This window comes from Anneissia japonica, unplaced genomic scaffold (assembly GCF_011630105.1).
Source record: "Anneissia japonica isolate Jap-2015-1 unplaced genomic scaffold, ASM1163010v1 scaffold997_len2565447_cov190, whole genome shotgun sequence".
NCBI lineage: Eukaryota > Metazoa > Echinodermata > Crinoidea > Comatulida > Comatulidae > Anneissia > Anneissia japonica.
The window spans coordinates 976,441-998,843 of record NW_022696369.1 but is presented as its reverse complement, the minus strand read 5'-3'; the positions used below and the strand labels follow the sequence as shown (position 1 = coordinate 998,843).

The following is a 22,403-nucleotide window of genomic DNA, read 5'->3' as shown; positions in this document are numbered from 1 at the left end:
GCGTAACTAACAGAGCTAACGGAATATCAGCGTATATAATTATATACGCCTAATGTATTTGTAAGCAGAATACCAATATTCGACAATGCTACAATAATGTGTGCTGGGCTCAGTTAATTTGCATGATTTATAATTGAAAGCTACAATTTGAACAGATAGTCAGAAAACCAACTTTAAAGGTACTTACGAACTTGACATTAACTCTGTTACAAAGGTCGTCGTACGGTTGTCCATTATGTGTAACTTTGTTGTATTCTTTTTCGGAGTGGAGTAACATTACTTGTAAATCCTGTACTCAATGGTGTTTTGTGATGATGTCACATCTGAGCATCCAATTAAATATCGTTCCGTAATGAAGTTACTCCCTTATCTGTAAGTCGTTTACGGTGTGTCATCAAAACATGGAGGAAAGAAACGGTTTCTTTCCTCCATGAGCAAAATAAGCAATAAGGGGGTTTCCCAAGATTTAAAGTACCCGGTTTCCGTAAGTAGGCCTATATCCGATGTCCATATTTAGATGCTAATGTTGGTATGCTAAAACTTAAATTTCCGAATAATAATATCAAGATATTATTATTATTATTATTATTATTATTATTATTATTATTATTATTATTATTATTATTATTATTAGGCCTATTTTTATTATTATTATTATTATTATTATTATTATTATTATTATTATTATTATTATTATTATTATTATTATTATTATTATTATTATTAGGCCTATTATTATTCCCCAGCAATACTAGGAAATGCCATTGTTTTTGTTCTGAATTTTTTTTTTTTTTTTTTTTTTGCATATATTTTTCCTATCTTTTTGCACTGTTTTTGTTCTGGCCGTCACTTTGGTCACTTCCCATGCTTAGAATTTTTCCGTGCTTTGCCGAAGCATAGGCCATATATCAAGGATGTACCTCCTAATATTTAGTGTCAATCTACGGTGGGGTGTGCGTGTGAGGACCAATTAAAGTGATTTAATGTCAAACAGTCTACACCAGACATTTCAAAAACCGGTCAGTTGATGTGAATGAAACATACGGGAAAGTTTAATCAAGTTACAAGGAAGAAATGTTAATGTGTTAGTGACGATCCAGTGAAGGGTGTAAATTTGAGGGGTTTTTCCAATTTTTGAATAAAGATCATCTTCTTGTAGTCTTCATACCATCTACAAAATGTCTTTTATTATGTGTTGATATTAAATACATAATTACTTATTACCCTGTGAGTGTATTTTTACAAGCTAAAAAAAAAAAAACGGATTCTAGGTACTTTTCTTTCAAACGATTCAATGTACAGATATCTGTATTTTATTTTTATCAGTCTCAGTGGCCCCATAAAACGGATTCTTTTATAGTGCCGAAGAACCGTTCTCTGGCACGACATCAATTACATTTTAGTGAGCAATTGATATTTTACAACGTAGTTGACACATTGGTTTTGAAATCAAATAAAGTAAGTGTTGTGAAAATAATTTGATATTTACACTAATGTTTAGCATTTTTACAGAGGTTTTCCTTTTACCAGGAACCGATTAATTCTCCTGGGTGAAATGAAGAAACTGTAGTAAAGGACAAAGTTCCAAGCTGAGTTATACCAGCATTGATCTCGAACTCACGACCATTAGAGAAAAGCTCCAAGGCTTCCGCTACTGTTTGACAAAAATTATCATCATCATCATCATCATCATCATCATCATCATCATCATCATCATCATCATCATCATCATCATCATCATCAATATCATCATTACCATCATCGTTATCATCATCAGCTGCAGCACCACCCTTAATATTACAAGGCAAGGCAACAATATCATATAAGGCACACGTGTATGTACCATAATTATTAGTTTCATTACATGATACGAAACAGAAACTTTAATCTACACATTCTAAATTAGTTGATTTGTTAAAACATGGACATATCAAGCTAAAATAAATATATAGGTAGACCTAATGTAATCTAATCAATTGTTATTTGTCACTATTTGTTATTTGTTTATTGTATGAAGTCACATCGATTATTTTTTTAATCATTACAGATATCGTTGACGCAATGTAGAACCAGTACCGTACTGTGTAGATCTAATGTGCTGATAGACCAATAAAGCTTCTTATAGTTATATTGCTACTTAACAATGTAATTCTTATTACCGATTACCATTATCACCACTCACAATATCACCATGAAACCAATCAGCGTGTGTTAAAATCATGTATTAAAAGTTATTAATTGACTAGTCTCCATTGCATAACTGCTATTTATCTACGGTGTAATAAGGTCTGCTTATCAACCGAATTATGCCTATTAAAATCATTCAGAGTCCTCAATATCATTCATATAATAATATTCGGGCATTTATTCACTACAATCATTGCAGATCACTAGTGATCTGCAAACGACCCCATGCGTGCATGTTAAGGACGTAATATAGGCCTACTAAATCGGATAAAAAGAAACACCATAGAAAATACTTCCTTAATAATCTCAATTTTTACACATTCAGACGATCACAAAAACACGGTAAACCAAACATGAAGAGCAACAAGGTGTATAGTACACTAGGTTCATTGTTTGACTGGCCCATTTCAGGCCCGTAACCAGGTTCTTTCGAGGGGGGCGGGGGAGTTTCTGGGCGTGAGGTCCACAGTCGAAGCCCCGGTGGGATAGGCGAAACCCCCAAAGCAAGAGGATTTTTGTGCTTTATGGGTCTAAATAATTTAAAGAGGGGGTTTCGCCAGAAAAGAGGGGGTTTTCTAGAAAATGCCTGTCTCTTATACACATCTAGATGTGTATAAGAGACAGATACGGGCCTGCACTTATAGCAACACGGAACAACTATAAACGAGCAATAATGTCGGACATAATTACATATTCCACTTTACCTAAGTAAATTATGATGATTACGTATTATATATATGTACAAAACATATGGTGGTGGTACAACACAACCGATAGTTTTTGTACAAAGTGTTCTTGGGATACTAGAAAAGGTTCCATAGTCAGAAGAAGATTCTAGTTTAGGAAGTGAAAGGTCATTTTAGTAATATATTGTTCGAAACAATTGTAGACAGCCTTGAAGCGGAAGCCGAATCTACAGTAAAGACGAATGGCTCCAATGCAAAAGGATGAGGCGAAAAAAAAATTAATAGTAGAACTGATGGAAAGTGTTAGGAGGGATCCAGATAATTATTGGGAACAGTAGGCCTAACTGAAAACAAAATATTTATATAAAAAGAAGAGACAGAGCATGACACAGGACGACGGTGTTCAATAGTTTCAAAATGTTGGATGAACCATAGAGAAAGTTTTTATGATTTTTATTAATGAGGGGTTGCCTTGAACAGGATTTGTCAAGAAGTGACATGACAGAGCAATATTAAATTTCTTTGTAAGGGTAGGGGTGCGTATTTGGATCTTACACAAGAGAAGTGGAAAATGGTTAAAGTGAAGTAACGGCAAACACCACGACAAAGTAACTTAGTTTATGAAAGGCTCATTTGGCTAGGTTGCAGATAAATGGTGATTCCATTCCATTCCGTATTGATGATTAAAAGAGGTGTCGTTGAGCTCTTAAAAAAGGACTTGAACATGATGGCAGAGCCTATGCCTAAAATATACGGAATAATTTATAATATTTTCTCTTTTAAAAACATGGAGGACAAAGATCACTAGTTTTGGCACACGACTTCAGAATAATACAATTAGGGCCAGACGATAATACCTCACTCGTGATGCACTTGCATAACTAACGTACGGTGCAGGCCTATAATGGATTGATGTTATATTTTGGTCTAATTATATCTGTCCAATAATTATTAACGTACAACACAATTTAGCATAATTTGAATGAAAACTTCTTGTTGATTTTCTAAAATTTAATCAAACCTGGCTATGGTAACACTTGAAAACGCTCTCGTGAATCTTTACGAGAGTGAAAATAAACATAGAAAATACAATGTGTTAACCGGTAATGAACCTCTGATTGTGGAAGCAAGCCAATGGTAATGATAATAGTAAAGTACGACTAATTAAATCCTTGTCAAGGATATATATACGTACGGTACTTCCCTGTTTGGACTCTGCAGATATTTTTCCCCTGATGACGATTAAAGTAACTCAATGGAAATGTCGAGACATTCTCCACAAAACAACAGAACTATCTACGTGGTGTACTGCAAGCATTTAATACCCTCCTTCTCATTATGATCATAATAATTATGATAATATCAAATTATTAAAGTAGGCCTACTGTAAAATATTTGTAACACATAGAGAGATTATCAATAAAAATATCAATACAGTATATGGATTCCTTAAAACAAGAGAATTATAAGCATAATCTACTAATAAAACCATTTTTAGGCACACATACTCTACTAAAGGGAATATGGAAAAGTAGGATTGTTTCTAAGACGATATAGATAATATATTGCACTTTATAGGGTTAAGGGACATACCCCAAGTTGACGCCCTCTATTGAGGTCGGTCTGGAGCCCGTTGGTATCCTCACTGCTACTAATTATTCTAAAAATCTTGACATCATCAGCAAACATAAGACATCTGGAATATGATATGAGACTATGAATGTCGTTAACATAAGGATTGAAAATATAACAGAAAAATGCATTCGCATTAAAAATACAATTCCATGTTTTGCTTTATTTCGACATCGGATATTTCGTTTTTTGTTAATAGGTTTTATTACATCACAACCCTAGTTAGTTTCAGGTTATTTCTTGGTTAGTGTTTCATCATATATCTTTTTTCATTTTGTCTTTTTCTGCTTATTTGCCAACCTCACGTATGATTAACATAATATATTAGTTAAGAAAGACCTCATCGTGTATATCTGAAAAAAATAACAAAAAAGAGCAATTCCTAAACATAAATACACGGCTTTTTTAGATCGTACGTTTAGCTGGCTAATAGCCCTCTGTCATTGAAACAGCATGTTTCAAATTTTCCGATGCGGCTCGAGAAAATTTATCATTGATGACGTAAATCCATCACAAATCATTGGCACACATTTACACAAGACCTGTATGGCGATCACTTCATTTACCTGTATTGTTTTTCAAGCATCCTCGCCGCACCCACAACGACTAAAACAAAAAGACGAAATTTCAAATTTCGAATTTCAACTTGCATAATAACGGTACGATTTTAAAAGACACATTCTAAGATTACAAAAATGTAGAATAACACATGATCTAGGATTTGGGGTGAGATTCAAAATAGGCCCACTTCAGATCAATTACCTAGGATTTTGGGCGAAAATTAAAATACTTCAGATCAATACAGTTAGGCCTGGTCTTTGCAAACAATACATCTCTGTTTTCCGGCCTGCAGATCCACTCCATTTGGATTACCCCATTTTATCTATTTAAAAAGGGGGTTTCGGCAATAATAAAGGTAACTCCCAGCTAGTTTGAGAGATATCGCTTATCCACGTCCTAACTGTAACCAGCATTTGGTTTGTTACATCGCCCTCTATAAATTGACAAACTGAAACTTTATTCGTTCATAAACACGTGCTAATTCGTTTAATATTAAGGACAAAATAATTTTAATTGTTTGAAAAAGACACAATACAACATTGGTATTACTGGTGATCACCTGAAGTGGAATCTACTTTATTTGTTCTCCTTTTGAAGAAGATAACCATTTTTTCTCTTAGTCCGGGCAATCGGCTACAGTATAAGTACGGATCAAGTATGGTGCGTATACCAGCAGATATAATAGATATTACCACCATCCGGGCGTACCGTTGTTCTAAAATGGTTTGCAAACCAAAAATCGGGACCCAACACAGCACTATCAACATTGGTAGGAAACATAACAGACAACTCGCAACAACTGACGAAAAGATAGCAGCTCTTTGTTTTCCACGACTGCAACGACTCCTATTTTGTTGATTTATTGCTTTCTGCTCTTGGCGCGAAATAGCTTTGTAGACAGCCATATATAGACACATGTTCATTACTTGAGGTACGACAAGAATAAACAGTCCCACAATAAACGACGTCATTACAGAGACGCGACTAACTTCAATTTCAAGAACAGTAAAAATGGCGCAGGAAATCCAAATAAAGATTAGAGACAGCCCTAACATTTTCCAGGTGACTTTAAAATGGTACGTCAAAGGGCAGATAACTAATGCAATATACCTATCAATAGCGATGCACGATAGTAATGCCATGGTAAGGTTAGTTACGAATGTTAAACCCTTAACGCCAACTGAGCCACTGAAACAAGCAATGATCATTAGCCCTCCAAATAACGCGTCCGCTAATGCTAGGTTACAGATAAACGCGTTTTTCTTGTCCAACAAACGTTTGTTAAGTAAAAAGATGAGCAACACGAAACCGTTAGCGACTGTTCCTAAGAGTCCAACGAGCGAAAGTAAGATTCGGTACAAAATCGTTTCCACTGCACTTTCCTGAACACTGTCAAATATTGAACTGTTGAATAAATCCCAAATTTCGAATGATTTCAAGTAATTCACGTATATGCCCTCTAAGCCCATCGTTAAATATGCCTCACACATTCGGTGTAACAACTATTAATGAACATGTTAGATTTCTAATATGACTTTGTACACATGTTAATCGACAATACTATTTAATGTGTAATCAATCTTTTCTCTGATTTGCACACGGCGTTTACATTCTATAACACCATACACTAATTCTCACCGGCCGTGCTTTAAGTGACACTTTATATCAACCGTGTAATTTATAAAAAATAAAAATAAAGAAACACAACAAAAGACCATTAAAGCATTTGGAAATGTGAAACACTCAGATCTCTCCACTAAATTAGCCCGCATGTTAGCATATTATTTTATAAACTAACTCCTCACGCTCTCTATTGATTAAATGACTAAATGAAAGATTTTTAATGGCAAATAACTTGATATTATTATAGACAGTGAATGGCACATCATTTTCGAACTACTAACATGTAAGTAACATGATACATGTGATTTATTTGCGATCAATATTGTAATCAAGTGTAATTAAGTGGGAGCAATTTGAAGTACAGCACAACAACCGAAATGAAGTGGAGGATCTTCTAGCGACTGCATACACTGTATAGACTCACGAAATTGCGTCCGTCGGGCCTGCTGTACAATTTGTATTTCAATGATGGTGATCAGGATGATATTAATATAGAAGAGGACGACGAAGATGGTGAGACGATGATGATTATAACAATAATATTAATAAGAGGCTATTAATTCTAATATTATTTTTATCATACCAATAATAATTATAATTGTTACGGTTACGATCTTTATGTGAAGTACGGTGCCGTAGTGTTTTGGCTGTCTTTTTTTGATTGGCGGTTCGGTTGCTGTAATCGAATTATTGTACCCCTCTGTTTGGGTCGTTCATTGTGCATTGACTACCAAAAACAAAAAGTACCGGTATGTGTTGAAAATAAGTAGGCCTAGAATCAAACATATGTACGGTAGTTATAAGATCTGTGGTAGAATACGGTGTAGAAAATGACATAGAGGGCGCCCTTAAAAGTAAAAAATAATTACTACTATGGCACGGATTACTAAACACAAGAATTAAAAAAATTCTACGAACCTTTCTTAGATTTTAATAAAACATCCAAAACAACTTTAAATAATAATTATTTATAATGAACTCCTATATAAACAACACATTTGTGAAATCTTCTGTAGGTATAAAGAAAATTACTGTTAATATTAAGCATATAAGAAACAAACAAATGAGGTAAAAAAAGTTATATTTCAATATCAAATATATAGAAATGAAAATGTTAACGACCTTTGTCCTTCATTAGTACAGAATATAAAAGAAACAGAAGCACAAATTATACATAAACTTAAACGACAGCGATTATTTCCAGTGCAAATGACAACAGGACAATACTTTCTAATGATAATTGTCATCGTTATTGAGTTGTAAAAACTCCCATTATGCCAGCAAATTTTAAGTAAAGCTGGTAATAGTGCATTGTAATATATATATTTCAATAGACTATTAACAGTAACATTAAAGTTGCATAGTTAAACATGACCATGTCGCTAAAAAAAAAAAAAAAAAAAAAAAAAAAAAACTGTACTGATATGCAATTGTGTCACTGTGAACAACTGTGGACAAACATAGGTAATTTAACCCTTTACAACTAAAAATACGAATTGAACAAAACGATTAAAATTTGAATAGTGCAGAAATATTATTATGTGTAGTAATAATTCCGATGTTATGAACTCGTACTTTAACCTACCCTGCAAAAATACCGAAACTTAATAAATAGTAATCGTATAAAATAATCATTATATATTCTCCAAACTAGCAGAATTTAACAGCAATCATTAAAAGTAACATCTACGGATCAATAGTGAAAAAAAATTCAAGCACAGAAAATATATAGGCCTAGCACTTGTTACATAATTTAGCTTCATTAAAGTTAATCGCTTTTTTTCATTCCTGAACATAAACGAGAACATAAGTAAATGAAGCACGATAACAATTAAACATTTACAGTTATTAATTCTTGAATAAGTTCAAATTTCATTTTATAACTGTAATTAAAAATATATCTACCAATCTAGTACAGTATGTAGCTTAACTCACAAACAACCACTATAATAGATATGTACAAATCTTTGAAGAAACTCTTCAACAGAAATCAATGTTTATCAACTAATCAAAATGAAAGATCGCGGGACCATTATTCTCTCTTCACAAAACAGATTCATTGGATGTTTCTGTAAATATTTACAAGCTTAACCAAGTAGTGTTTGTAATAAACTACAATGAGCTTTCGACCAACCAATCCAATAACGTGGGGATTTGTAGAGTTTATGATGGGGTGCTGCTGCTATTTTTAAGTTTTGGCAGCCAAATTGGTGGTAAACGCACGATCGTCGTCTTTTACTAAATTCTAAGTTTTGGGTGGGATTACAGTCTACTTTGGTAATAAAATGTTGATTTGCGACTGTCAATACAGTGTAAAGTTCCTTTTTGGGGTGGGTCTGGATTTTTATTTATTGTTTTTAATAGATTAACTGTCAATACTATGGCAATATACCAAAAACTCCTATCAATCGAACAATAGTTATATCAAGTGATACATTAACTATTGTTTGATTAACAGTTATCAAAGTGACTGATGCTTATACGGAATTGAAATGATTCAAATGAGAGTTTTGTTTTAACGTAATTATGACTACTTCAGTCATTAAAAAATATAATCTTTTCTGAAAGTTTTACTAATATTACATACGGTACTTCTAGGGAACAAATTATTGATAATTCAAGTATTCAAGATATGTCTGATGAACTAAAGACATGTTCAACATGGTACAGTGAAACTAATTTTAATCACAATATCCCTTACATATATATACTTTCTTTTAAACAATGCTATTTCTGAAATAGTACCAGATGTGATCATGGTTAACAGCATCTTTAAAAGGATACAATTCACATTAGCTACCTACCAAGTGAAATTTTAATATTGCAGTTTGAAAATTGTTTAAGTAATATATGCTTTATTGCATGCAAGACACTAAAAGTTGTTGATAACCTAATGGAGGTATTTTTGTATATGAATTACTGATCTTGTTACTGTATCTTGACAGGAATTAACTCGCACTGCTGGGAGCACACGGTGCTCACTAATATGATTTTCCTTTATTATAACATGTGTGTGAAGAACACAGCATCAGTGCTACAAATGCTTGTGTACTGTACACATAAACTAGCGGTGCATGTCTAAATGTAGATGTATTTATTTCAATTATATAGGAGTGTACTGTACTACATTACAACATATAATCTTAATTAATGATATCTTTGTAGCTTTTAAAGTAGCACTTTAACGAAATTTAGCAAGGTGAAAGAAAATAATATTATTCTCTTATTATTAGATATTGCTATTTATTCAGCTTTGGTTTCAATACCTACTGTTACAAAATATGGTAAGGCAGTATCAGCTGAGGTGTAATAAATATTCTCATCAGGCATAGGTGACTGCAGCCCTATGGCCACTTCCATCAATCAATCAATCAATCAACCAACTAATCAATCATCCATCCACTTCAATTATAGGATATATTAATTAATAATCACAATCATTTAATCTTCTGGAAAAAAAATAAAATTTCTGATAATAGAGTTGTTCCATTATTTATGTATTTGTGATACAATAATTGGACAATAAATCATTTTATCCTATTCATACTAATTAGATATGAAGTGTTATTTCAAACATACAAATAGGTAAACTTCTATGCTACCACTATGTGTTACTGTTCCTTAGGGTTTAATTAAATTACAAGTAAAAAACATGATAAATACTCAAACTGGGGAATCTTTTTTATAGGTTATATACTCATTAACATATAATATCTTATAATTAGATAAATTTATTACAACAGAGCAATGATCATCAAATTCAATAAGTTTTGTCTAAAACTTTCTGCAATTTTAATACTATTCAAATATATTTTCAACAAAAAAAATCCCAAGTTTCCTTACGCAAATTTATGCATAAAAAACATATCTGTCCAGATCCAGACTCGCCAAAATCTAAGGCATCCAAATTTAAACACAATCCTCAATTGTAATTTTACTTAATTTTTTAAACCAGAGAAATTATATTTCTTTGTAAACATATCAGCATACTGAAGAGGGAGCTGTTTAAATATAGAAGAAACATTTTTTGTAAAAAAACACCATAATACAACTATAAGGTGTATTTATATATGCTTCCTTCTTTTTTACATAAAATTCATTCAAATTTACCATTTAACTGGATGTTGTTATTTTCGGCCAGCAAATATATATTAATTTGTACAACCACATTCACTTCTGAAAATCATTTTATAACAAATAGTGTCTAGACCTTCTATTTTTCTAAAATTATATATATTAAAAAAAATCATCTAAATTTATTAGTATAATATAACATATGTCACGGAATTGCCTCATTAATCTGTCAGCAAAATATAAATCTAATAAAATTCTATAAGCAATAAATAAGAAAACATAAGTCAGCAGAATAATCTTTCAAAAATTTACTTCCAAAATTATAATTAAAATAAAAGTTAAAAGTAAAAAATATGTTCACATTCAAAAATATTTAAAATAAAGTGACATTTTAAAATGTTCAAAATAATGACTCATTAATAGGTTAGCCAAATATAAATCTAATTTCTATCAATTAATAAATCAGAATATATATGAAGCAAAATAATGCTTTAATAATACTAATTAATTGAAAGTTGTGAAGCAAAAAAGTATGCACACATTAAGGTATCCTTTTTAAGTGAGGCTTGTTGAGATTAGAACAAGTTAGATGCATTGAGGAAAACACAAATGCCACTTGGTGTAGTGTGTTTTTTGTGCTTGCGTCAATAAGTCTAAATCCCTATAGTGTGAACCAGGTTAGTCTTAAACGTTTACAATATAAATTAAGTGATCACATTATGTGTTTCACATCATATTTAACGAGGGCATTTTCCTTCCAGCTTCGAAGCTGATCACGTGCAACCCTCGGTTTTCATTTGAGTTGTTTTTTGAAAATATCTGCAAGCACGTCCACATCATGCATATTTGGGGGTCAGTGGTTAAGTTACGTTTTTGGTTGAGGGACTGTCAATTTCTGTATCAAGCCTGTGCTGTTGTGGTTCCTCGCTGGTCATGTCATCGCAGCTGGTTGTGAGATCAGCTGTTCTGTCAAGACTGGATTCAGAGACTATTTCACTCGTGCTGTCCTCCTCTTTACCAGACGTTTCAAGGGCTTCTGGAAAGAAAAACCATAAAAAATAATTATACAGTTTATATATTATTTGTATGGCTGGGAATCAATTTAAAAATTGATGAGTTCAGCATTTTCATTTGTATTTTATGAATTATACTGCTTGAAATTAAAGATTATTGTATTGTATACTTAGGACATTGACTGAAAATGTGTTGAAGATTAAAAGTTGCTGGTAATATCATCTGCTGTCTACCATTGTGTATTTTGAACTGTCATTGGTAAATAAAATAAAAAGTCTTTGTTAAATGCTGAAAAAAAAGATTAATTAAACAAAAAGAAGTAAATAACAACTTACTTTTGACTGATTCTGTGACCTTTGTTATTGTGTTTGTCTTCTGTTCTTTAAGGTCACTAATAAGTTCATTTAGCGGTTCTAAAGCTTGACTGCTATTGGCTGATTCAATAACTGGGTCTCCAATCAAGTCTATCCCATCATCCTCTTCTTCTAGTTCACCTACATATATATCAAAATGATTTGGAGACGAAATTACAAAATATCTTGGCTACAAATATACCACTTGCAATGTACATAGACTAATTAATTAAAATGAAAGTGCATGTGCAATTACTGATGCAGTAGTAACTTCTAATCCAACAATTATTGATGAATAATTAACACTGTAATGCACATCCCACAACTGAACAAACCAGCTCTTCATACTAATTTACTTTGGCTGTTGGGCACAGCATCAACCATTCACAATCTACAACCTCTGTTGCTCTATGAAAGCATTTATGTTTATATTTGATGAATATTCAGCATAGACCACTAAATTAAAAATACAACCATCCATAAAATATCCTATTATATTATTATATACACAGCTACAAAGTTACCGCACAAAAGTTAATTTTAGATAAAATTACCATAAGATCCAAAGTAGAATTCTTGAAGCCTAGCATAGTATCCATCCCCTGTCTTTGGTTTTGTGATGGAGCACAGCTGAAGACCTCTCATAACCTGACCTCCAAAATACTTATTACTATGCTCTTTATATACTTCAGATTTGATGCGCCGTACACCTTTCTTGCGAAGGCTGGGTGCACGTGACAGTTTCATGACGGTCAGGTGAGGCTTGAAGCCTCTCTCACCTGTCGATGAGATTCCATGCTCCTTGAAACACCTTTCAACAGTTTCTACAAATAAAAAGGCATAACATATCTGTGATTCATTCATTTAACTGTTTTGTCTTATCTTGCAATTATATTATACATGTGATAAATTCTGGGAAAAACATAAAAAGTTAATAATAAAAACATTATTCTGGTTCTAAAATGAATAGCAGACTAATTTTCTCTCATAAAACATTACCAGTTAACTTACCTGCAATTTGGTACAAGACCTCAATCGTGTTGTTGTCGTCCAAGATGCGGGCAAACATGACTTGATTGTTGAAGTGACTTAAGCCTTGGAAGTGAATGAGTAACTTTTCTTCTCCGAACTTGACAGACAATTCCTTATGAGAGGCTGCTAATGCTTTCTTAGCTCTGTGGGTTAGCAAGGAGTTGTAGGGAAAGTGACACGGATTGGGAAAAATAAAATGTTAACAAAAAATTTGTTTATACAAAAAGTTTATACTGCATATTTACCTTGTATATGATAGTAATACAGTTCGCCCCCCCCCCCCTTTTCCAAATCGAGACCACCTTTGGGACCTGAAAATGTGGGATGGTCCCTGGGTTTGGTCTTTAATTTGAGGGTTAGCTTTGTGTTAAAAGATTAATTATTGCTATTTGGTTCTTTGAAAAGGTGGTCTTAAATTAGAGGGGTTTCAGCTGCAAAACTCAATGCAAATTACGACATTATAACGTCTTTGCTGTTGATCCCATGTGCAATAGGGCCAATGTGCTTAATAAATACATTCTTTCTTCTAGTGTACTGCCAAATAAGATGACCAGATGGATTCAGTGAAGATAGGACTTCACTTTCATGGACCTTCCTTGGTGTGTTTGATACCGAACCAATCTAATTCAACCTTCTACATATATAGTTTTTAAATATCTATTTGTTCATCATTAGGATTATTTGTGTGATTCTGCCATATACAACATGCCACATATAAATAATCTTAAGTAATCTTGTAGGGCATTTTAAGCACACATATATAGCATAGGAGCAGTACTGATCAATGTTTACTGTTTAAAAATAAACAAGATCAACAGTTTAACACTCACTTTTCAATTTCCTCCTCATTGGCAAGATGCATTACCATTATGGTGAGATGCATTGTGGGTATCGGTATCATGGCATCTTTTAGTTTCTCATCAACATTGAGGACATGATTCTGCACTTGCCGTAAAGATCGTTGAATCTAACGGTACATAAACAATTGAAAAAAACAAATATAAATACAATTTTCATTTAAAAATGCCATGACATGTGCAGTTTCAATCTGTTAAAAAGAATAGTATGCTAGTAGAAGTGATAATATGTTTTTGTGATGAACATGTTTCAAACCCAAATTTTAATTTTATTCTCCTTTAGACAAGGCTTTTCTTATACCTTGTTTAGCGAACCTGCCGCCCACCAATAATTAAGATTTTGAATAAAAATGAAACAAAATTTTTCGCCAATTAGATCACCCGCCACTAACAGAAAAGTTTTTTTTCTTTATATTTATTAGGCCTTCCGCTGCCTTGAAATAGCCAAAAGTAAGATATGTATATTTCTACCTAATTCGCATTTAACCATCCCATTACTACACTGTTTACATTCAACAATAAAATTTTATTTTTATTTTCACCTCCATCTTGATGTTTTTGGTAAAACCACAGAAAACAAAATTTTATTTTATATGTTTTCCACCCTCCTGTGACGGTAAAAAAAAAACCAGGGAATAAAAAAGGTACGCTTTATTTTGTCATTTATGTAGCACCATTCTTTGAAAATACAAAGAGCTGGCACCCCCAAAACCTCAAGCAAAGAGACCAAGAAAATTCACAAAAAAGATATATTTTATGACAACAGCCCTTTAAATAAAGCTACACATCTACTCAAAGTAGCCCTCAAAAGGCAAGTGAACTAAAATAATTTACTGATAAGAAAAACACACGAGCACAAAGACCTATAAACCAATACAAACTCACAAAAGATGTAGGACATAAAACAGACCCCCTCACCTGATGCTGCAGTCATTGGCACAGTAGGTCAAGCAGATGCGGTTTGAGATTGCATTTTAGAAATGGAGCATACAACCGTGTTTCTGATGCTATCATAAATTGAATTAAGATATTCTGGTGCACTATAGGTGAAACTATCTTTAAAAAGCTTGGTACGAGGTCATAGAGTGAATAAAAACAATGTTTCATGCAGGGATGTGTTTGTTTTGCAACTATGACTCCTGTCATAGTCTCCAAAGTAAAAAAAAATGAATGTTTATAGTTCTAAATGTTGCCAAAAATGTTTTACCTTAGGGTTTGAAACCTGTATTGCAACAAAGTAGTTTGGTGCAACTTTCTTATTTTTATTTCCAGCATTGTCATCATCATTCTCTGTTGCTTCCTCTCCTTTTTCTCCACCTTTTCGCTTCCTTTTCTTTGCTTTCTTTGCCTTTGCCTTTTTTCCTGACCCATCTTTATTATCTAAAGGGAAACAAATTTAATTTTTTTAAAAACCCGAATAATTATTAAAAACATGTTTCTGTGGTGTAATTTGGAAAACCTTAAATTATAACATTTATATTTTATTATTTAAGAGAATAAAAAGTGTTTACTAATTTCCAATGACACAAATTTAAAAAAATATTTTTAATGAAACAGATATTTTTGTCAAAATTTGTAAAATTGATTATAAGATTTAAGTGTATGTTAATTGGCAAAAATATTTATTAAACAATACTATTTTTACTGTATGAAGTGGACAATGAGAATTCAAACCCTGGAATCTAGTGAACAACTTAATCATCAAGCTACAGCTTCAATTCAAATTTTAAAAATTCATAGGCAAAAAGTTCAAAGAAATTAGAAAAAAAAAAACTTTCATACCATCAGCCAAGCTTGCAACGCTAGCCAGGCTTAACGTGTCATCGTCACCATCAGCACTTCTACCAACCGAAAAATCCTCCCCATCCTGCTTAAAATCCAGTCCAAGGTCGTCATCTGAAAAGAAGCTAGGCCCTAAAATTTCTGTCTCTTGAATCCCAGTCTCAGTAGACTGGTCTTCAGAGGGTGCGTGCAGATTACATGGTAGGATGGATGAGTCAGGAGCAACTGTACAATCCATGCTAGTGTCCCATTGGTCAGTTTTGTGAGCATGCTCAATGCAATCAAGTTTAGTTGAGTGGGTTCCAATAATATTGGTTAGTGGTATAAAATCGTGGGTTACTGGATAGACATCTTGTCTGTTAGTAGCATCCAATACATTATGATCGTTAGACTGGTCATTAAACTCTTTGTTAACCTGTAACTGGACAACTTTATTGTTTAAGGATTGCTCATTGGTTAAAAGGCAATCACTCGGCAATGAAGTTGACTGTGTTATGGTTGTATCAGTTTTTTTCACATCAGGCTTAAGTTTAGGGTTAACTGAGCAAGTGTCCATACTTGTGATGGCTACTTTGTTCTCACAAACAGCAGATTGTTCATTGGATCCATCGGGTGTTCCACTAGTACACGGAGATGTATTCCCTTTGGTTGAATCAAGTTTAGAATCTGGATTAGATCCATCAGGGGTTCTAATAGTAAATACAGATGCATTAGTTGAATCAAGCTTTGAATTTGAAAGTCTAATATCAGAATTGTGGGATAAATGAAATGACCCTTCACCTTTATTAATGTTTGAAGATGTAGAAGTAGAAATGCCAGTGTTCTTAGCAATATTAGCGTGAGAGTTATAAGCAAGCATGCAAGGTGAGTGATGAGTTCTACCTGAGATGGTACATGTTGAATAAAATGATTCCGGTCGTTGACGTAGGCATCTGCAGACCGCCTCTGACACAGAAGTTGAGAGAGCTGAGTCACCGGAAGAACCCATAACCAGATTATTGCCGTCACCAATGGAAGCACCCATGCCATCTGGACTCCCAGAGTCTCCCTTATGAAAGTTGTTGGTTAGTTCTAGATCTACTTGAACCCTGTTATCCTCATTCCCGTAGCAGTGGTGACAGAGCGTTTTGTGAGACGTGTTAGAATGAAACTCAACGGTATGTAAATTGGGATCTAACTCCACACAAGTACAACAAGATTTGTTATTAAAGTCTTCATCATCATCATATGAATCTCTACTAACACTACTACTACAACTACCACCCTTGTGCCTATTGCTTGGCCGCGGCCCGAATAGCTCGGATGACAGCTTTTCAAGCCCCTCTTTCTTGCGCCGTTTGTTGAATTTAAACATTTTGCAGTTGTCGCTGTCTGTATCTTTTTCCCAGTACAGACTGTATTGCTGAATATGTTGAAGATACGCAATGCTATGGGGATTATTTCTTATAAGATTATACCTATCTTGGCATTCTTCGCAAATTTGATGATTTGAATTAAGGTTATTACAAAGCTGAAAGCATTCACAGCCGTAATTCTCCGGTGACCGAGTATACGGACTGTAGTGGTCGCACAATCTATTTCTAGCGTGAATTTGCGTGGTTTGATAGTCATTAAAAGCGTTATTCCCAATGCCACACTTACATAAACTCAAGTCACTCAGATCCGCCAAAGATCCATTTTGAGAAGAATCCAATGGTTCTAAATCCTGCGGCGATATCGTGTACAAATTGACGTCCGTTAAACGCCTCTTGTTTTGCATCAAACTAAACGTATTGCTCATCAGCCAATCATCAATTGGCAAATTTGAAGGACGGCTTATTCGTTCACGCGCATTGTAAAATTGCTGATCTGGACGGCCATCTTTCTTACGTCCATATCTGTCATAGCTATTACTTCGATCATAACCATTCCTTCTATTATTAATATGGCGACTTCCTCGGTTGTAATTTGTGTCCAAGTTATATGAAAGACTTGAGTTGTATCCGCTTAAGACAAAAAAATCTTGATTGATTTTGAAACGACGCATTCGTATATCATCCTGATAACGTCCATAAGATTGCGATCTAGTGTTATAGCGTCCTCTAGAGTTGAAGTGTCCTTGAAAGCTGGGAGCTCGATTCAATTCATTAAGCTGCAAAGATAGAATTAAAATATTATGCCTGTATATAATACAATTGACTACCGTATTATTTTTTGATTTAATTTTTCTATTTGTTGATATAGTAGGTCAACTGTATGATGTTGACACTATACAACAAGATATAATTATGTAAAGTTCACACTAAAATTATAACTGTGTATCAGAAAAATACATCACATTCATTTCAAGCATGTGTTCGCACATCGAGAGCCTAAAACTAGCAAGGTGCCATTACTAACCAAAATCAAACATCTATAATTCATACTCACACCTGTATTGTGCTACTTAATAGCGTGCTTTGGTTCACACTCAACTGAACATACAGTTTTACCGTATTAAAATCCACAAGGCTAAAGTTCAGAAATATTAATCATGTAATATAAAAATTCATTTTATTTTCTCTTTATTATTTAAATATAGGTTTTGTTAATTGCACTAAAATACATTTTACCCATACTCATAAATTTATTATAAACTGAGGCCAAATGCAGTCTCTTATCAAGCATGGTTTAGCACAATACTATTTCAATCATCCCATGCCATTAAGGAGCCTAAATATAGTTAACATGCTATAAATATACAGAGTAGCAAATCAAACTGCTTCTACAGTATCTGCTTGCGGATGCATTTCTGTGTTTTTCGTGTAATAAATTACTAAGTTTTATTTCAGGTTTTAGCAGATTTATTCTTTCTTTTACTGCTTGTGGATGCATTTCTGTGTTTTTCGTGTAATAAATTACTAAGTTTTATTTCAGGTTTTAGCAGATTTATTCTTTCTTTTACTGCTTGTGGATGCATTTCTGTGTTTTTCATACATGTACTAAATTACTAAGTTTTATTTCAGGTTTTAGCAGATTTATTTTTTCTTTTACTATTTCTGCTTCATGCTAAATTTAACAAAATAATGACAAAAAATAATGAGCATCACACTCACAGAAAGCCTCACTGCAACATATTAAAATCATCAAAATATATAATTAACACATATAAACTACACAGTACAGACAAAATGAGTGTATGGAGAAACTGCGATGATGTTTGTTAAATGCCAACATATGTGTTTTGTTTAATAATCTGTTAGTTCATTGCCATAATCATAGATGCATTTAATCTATTCTATTCTAACAAATGGTTTTGTTCACAGCAAGAGTGATTCATCTAGCAAAGCTCACCATTTGGGATTATAAGGGAGACACCCCCTCATAAACCCACATCTGTAATGATTTGTTAAAGTTTACTAGTTTAAATACAGACAGTATTAACTACAAAGGTTTTTTTTTTTCAAACAGCAGAAATACTCCAGATTAAGGAATTAAACTAAGTGTAAAGTATATAGGCCAACCTCATGCAAATATGATCATGCACAATTCATTAGAAACATACAAAACACCTAAAGGTAATGAATTATTTCTTGACTACTACTTCATACAATAATTCTTCAATATCCCATTACATATGTCAATATTCCAATAATTCTTTTCAATGACCAAAAAAAAAACAACAATATGGCCATATAGGATAGGATTACTAGAAGATAAATCTACCCCACAGTATATCAGTTCATATCGCATCATAGAAAATAAGTTTCAATATTCAGTTCATATCATTATTATTTGGGAGCAACTGATGTAGTAGTAACTCAAGCTCTCAACCTTGAGGTGGGGAATGGGAGGGGGGTGTTGAGCCTCTTGCCGTGCCTTTTGCATGTTCGTAGACCAAGGGTCATGCTTATACAGGGCACATTCCATCCAGGATATATAAGTACTGTAATTACCCAGTGGTAGGTTTTAACCCAGTATGAGCTGATTACTACTAGGTACATTATGCATATCCCCGGGGAGCCAGGTATGTGTTCCATAAGTGTTACTGTAGATATACAGTTTAAAATAACCAAGAAACAATGTAAAGTACATACAGTTAGAGGCCTTGTTAGCACTATGCAGTATACAGGCTTGACTAACAATTAGCACTATCTTTTAATATTATTATCATTTTAGCATTAATATTAATTGTTAGTAATTATTATTTATCATCGTTATTGTTATCATTATTATCATTATTATTATTACTAATTGTGTTTATATATTGTTTTATTTTTGTAGCTGTTTGTTCATTGAAAACAGACAACAACACTCCTATAGTAGGAGTTCAATCTCCTATAATTGGAGATGAAGGGAAACACATGGTTGGCTGAAAATGTCATGTGTATGGTAGTTTCTCTTTCATCATCAATATTAACTTGGAGATGTAACAACCCAAGGAGAATTCGACTAGGGTAAAGAAAATGAAAAACAACAAGAACTGAGACTAATGTAAGCTCCATATTTTTTTGAAAAAAAAGCTAATAATAGTTTACTGATAAAATCTCAATATCAAATACAAATCTTGAATATTAAAAGTTGGTCATGGTATTGAGGGGTAAAAAAGTTACAATGGTGCTTGACCCCAGACAGTCTGGCTGGCGGCTAGCCAGCATGCCACTGATCATCGTGTTCTCAATGACAAGTCACTTGTCTTTGAGAATTTGAATGATTACTTACTTTACTTTTGGTGCAGAATTTTCGAACTGTGTAGCATGATCTGACTAACTCGTCCAGGGTAAGGGGAAAAAAAGTAAAGTAGATTGTACACCTAGATTAGATCCCCTTGAGTAAAATGACAAAATGCTACGGCTAAATTAATCACAGAGCCAACAAGGCCATAATGCACAGATGATGAACACACAATGCAGTTGCTATGACAACTCTCCCTAGATCCAAGAAGTTTTTTTTTTTAAATAAAAGGTTTCTCATAACAACAGTACAGATATATGTTTGTAAATGACATTTAAAATACATCAAGATACCCATACTGTTTGTATTGAGCTAAATACTCTAAACTAAACACGATATTTCAATTGCTTTACATTTTATACATTAATATTTTTCTATTAATTAAAACATAGGAAAAGAAAAAGTAAATTTCTCAAAAATTAATGGCAACTTGTTTCTGATCTTTGCACAGACCCTAAATTGACTGAATTTCTATTTAGTATTAAAAGTTTATAAACCTGCAAAATCAGAATTGATATGTATCTCATTGGAATGAAGTTGATTAAATCAGTTCAATCTTTTTAAATGCACAATTCAATTTTTAATGGCTTTCTAGTGGTTTTCCAAATTTTATAAATAAATAAAATAATAATATTAATAATACTTATATAATACTTATTTTAAAATAAATGGAATCTTCAATCTTAAATCTTTACTACAAACTGATTTAAAAAATTGTTCCTTTAGCTCCAAATAACATATATTAATATCTTTTTAATGGATTTTTAGTGGTTTTCCACATTCTACAATTAAATAAAATAATAATATTAATATTTATTAATAATAGTTATTTGACAATAAATAGAATCTTGAATTTTTACTAGACTGATTTACAAAATTGTTCCTTTAGCTCTAAATATCCTATTTATATGTGTGCCTACACCCTACTATGTATGAATTGTAAAGATAAACTGAAAACCAAAAAAATTTATCTCCAGTGACTAAGTCACCATGATAATACTTCATGTCATCGTGGGATTATAAGATCCATGACTGTTTGAGTCAAAGACTAAGATATAAAAAAGGGGTCATAATCCTTTTAAATATTAATCTTGAAATAATCAATAATATGTCAGTACTTTTTACATTAGTTACATATATTTTATCTATAAGCATACTGCATTATTAAATTGAGAATGGTTATATTTTCCACAAGATCCCTTAGATGCACTTTGATCACAAACATTTGACAAGATCATAGATTCATCCTAACATTAATAGCACTAAACCTCACTTCTCTCTTCTCTACAGTAATTTACATTTGCCTAAAACATGACAATCAACTAAGCCATGGTTGTGTAGGTGTAGTATTTTTAAAGACATGTTTAGGATTTAAACAAATATGGAATAATATTAGTACCTTATGGGCAGATCATGTAGTGTACAATCCCAATTATGTAGTTCGCAATCTATACTACCATGTAATGCACAATTGACATTACTGTATGTATAGCACCGCAAATCTATATTATGTAGTGTACTGTACACTCAATATTATCAATACACACTATGTTTTGTACAATAGGCATTACATAGTCCACAAATCAACATTGTGCTATGTACAATTGAATGTATGTATTGTACAATAAACATTATTATAATGCGCAATTGGCATTATAAGAAAGTATAATACATTAATTATGTCATCATGAGGAATGATGGTGATGACATAATTAAAGTTGAAATATTGAATCCCAACACAATGACGTGTATTTCAATACTTGTAGTATGTATTACCATATACTTCTTATCTGAGATCAATCAGTGGACCTTTCAGTTATTGGCATCATGTTGTGTACAATAACATTATCAGGGGCGGATTTAGGGGGGGGGGCGGCCCGGCCCCGGCCCCCCCTTTTGGGAGGTAAAAA

General features: G+C 32.9%; 2 protein-coding genes across 5 annotated transcripts in view; both read right to left on the bottom strand.

Moving 5' to 3' along the window:
- LOC117102066 (mu-type opioid receptor-like) overlaps positions 1-405 on the bottom strand; it is a 4,885-nt gene extending 4,480 nt beyond the window's left edge. Inside the window, exon 1 of the mRNA XM_033242284.1 lies at positions 188-405. Within this exon, the coding sequence (XP_033098175.1) occupies positions 188-234 (47 nt within the window). The 5' untranslated portion in view covers positions 235-405. The remainder of the gene's footprint in view (positions 1-187) is intronic.
- Positions 406-11,281: 10,876 nt separating this feature from the next.
- Positions 11,282-22,403, bottom strand: part of LOC117101965 — a 24,365-nt gene continuing 13,243 nt past the window's right edge. For 3 of the 4 annotated variants that reach the window (XM_033242102.1, XM_033242101.1, XM_033242104.1), the window contains 7 exons: positions 15,802-17,932; positions 15,227-15,399; positions 13,993-14,129; positions 13,142-13,305; positions 12,685-12,954; positions 12,113-12,271; positions 11,282-11,799 (listed from right to left, as the gene is read on the bottom strand). In XM_033242102.1, coding sequence (XP_033097993.1) covers positions 11,624-11,799; positions 12,113-12,271; positions 12,685-12,954; positions 13,142-13,305; positions 13,993-14,129; positions 15,227-15,399; positions 15,802-17,932 — 3,210 coding nt within the window. In that variant the 3' untranslated portion in view covers positions 11,282-11,623. The remainder of the gene's footprint in view (positions 11,800-12,112; positions 12,272-12,684; positions 12,955-13,141; positions 13,306-13,992; positions 14,130-15,226; positions 15,400-15,801; positions 17,933-22,403) is intronic. The other variant, XM_033242105.1, reaches the window with a different exon arrangement.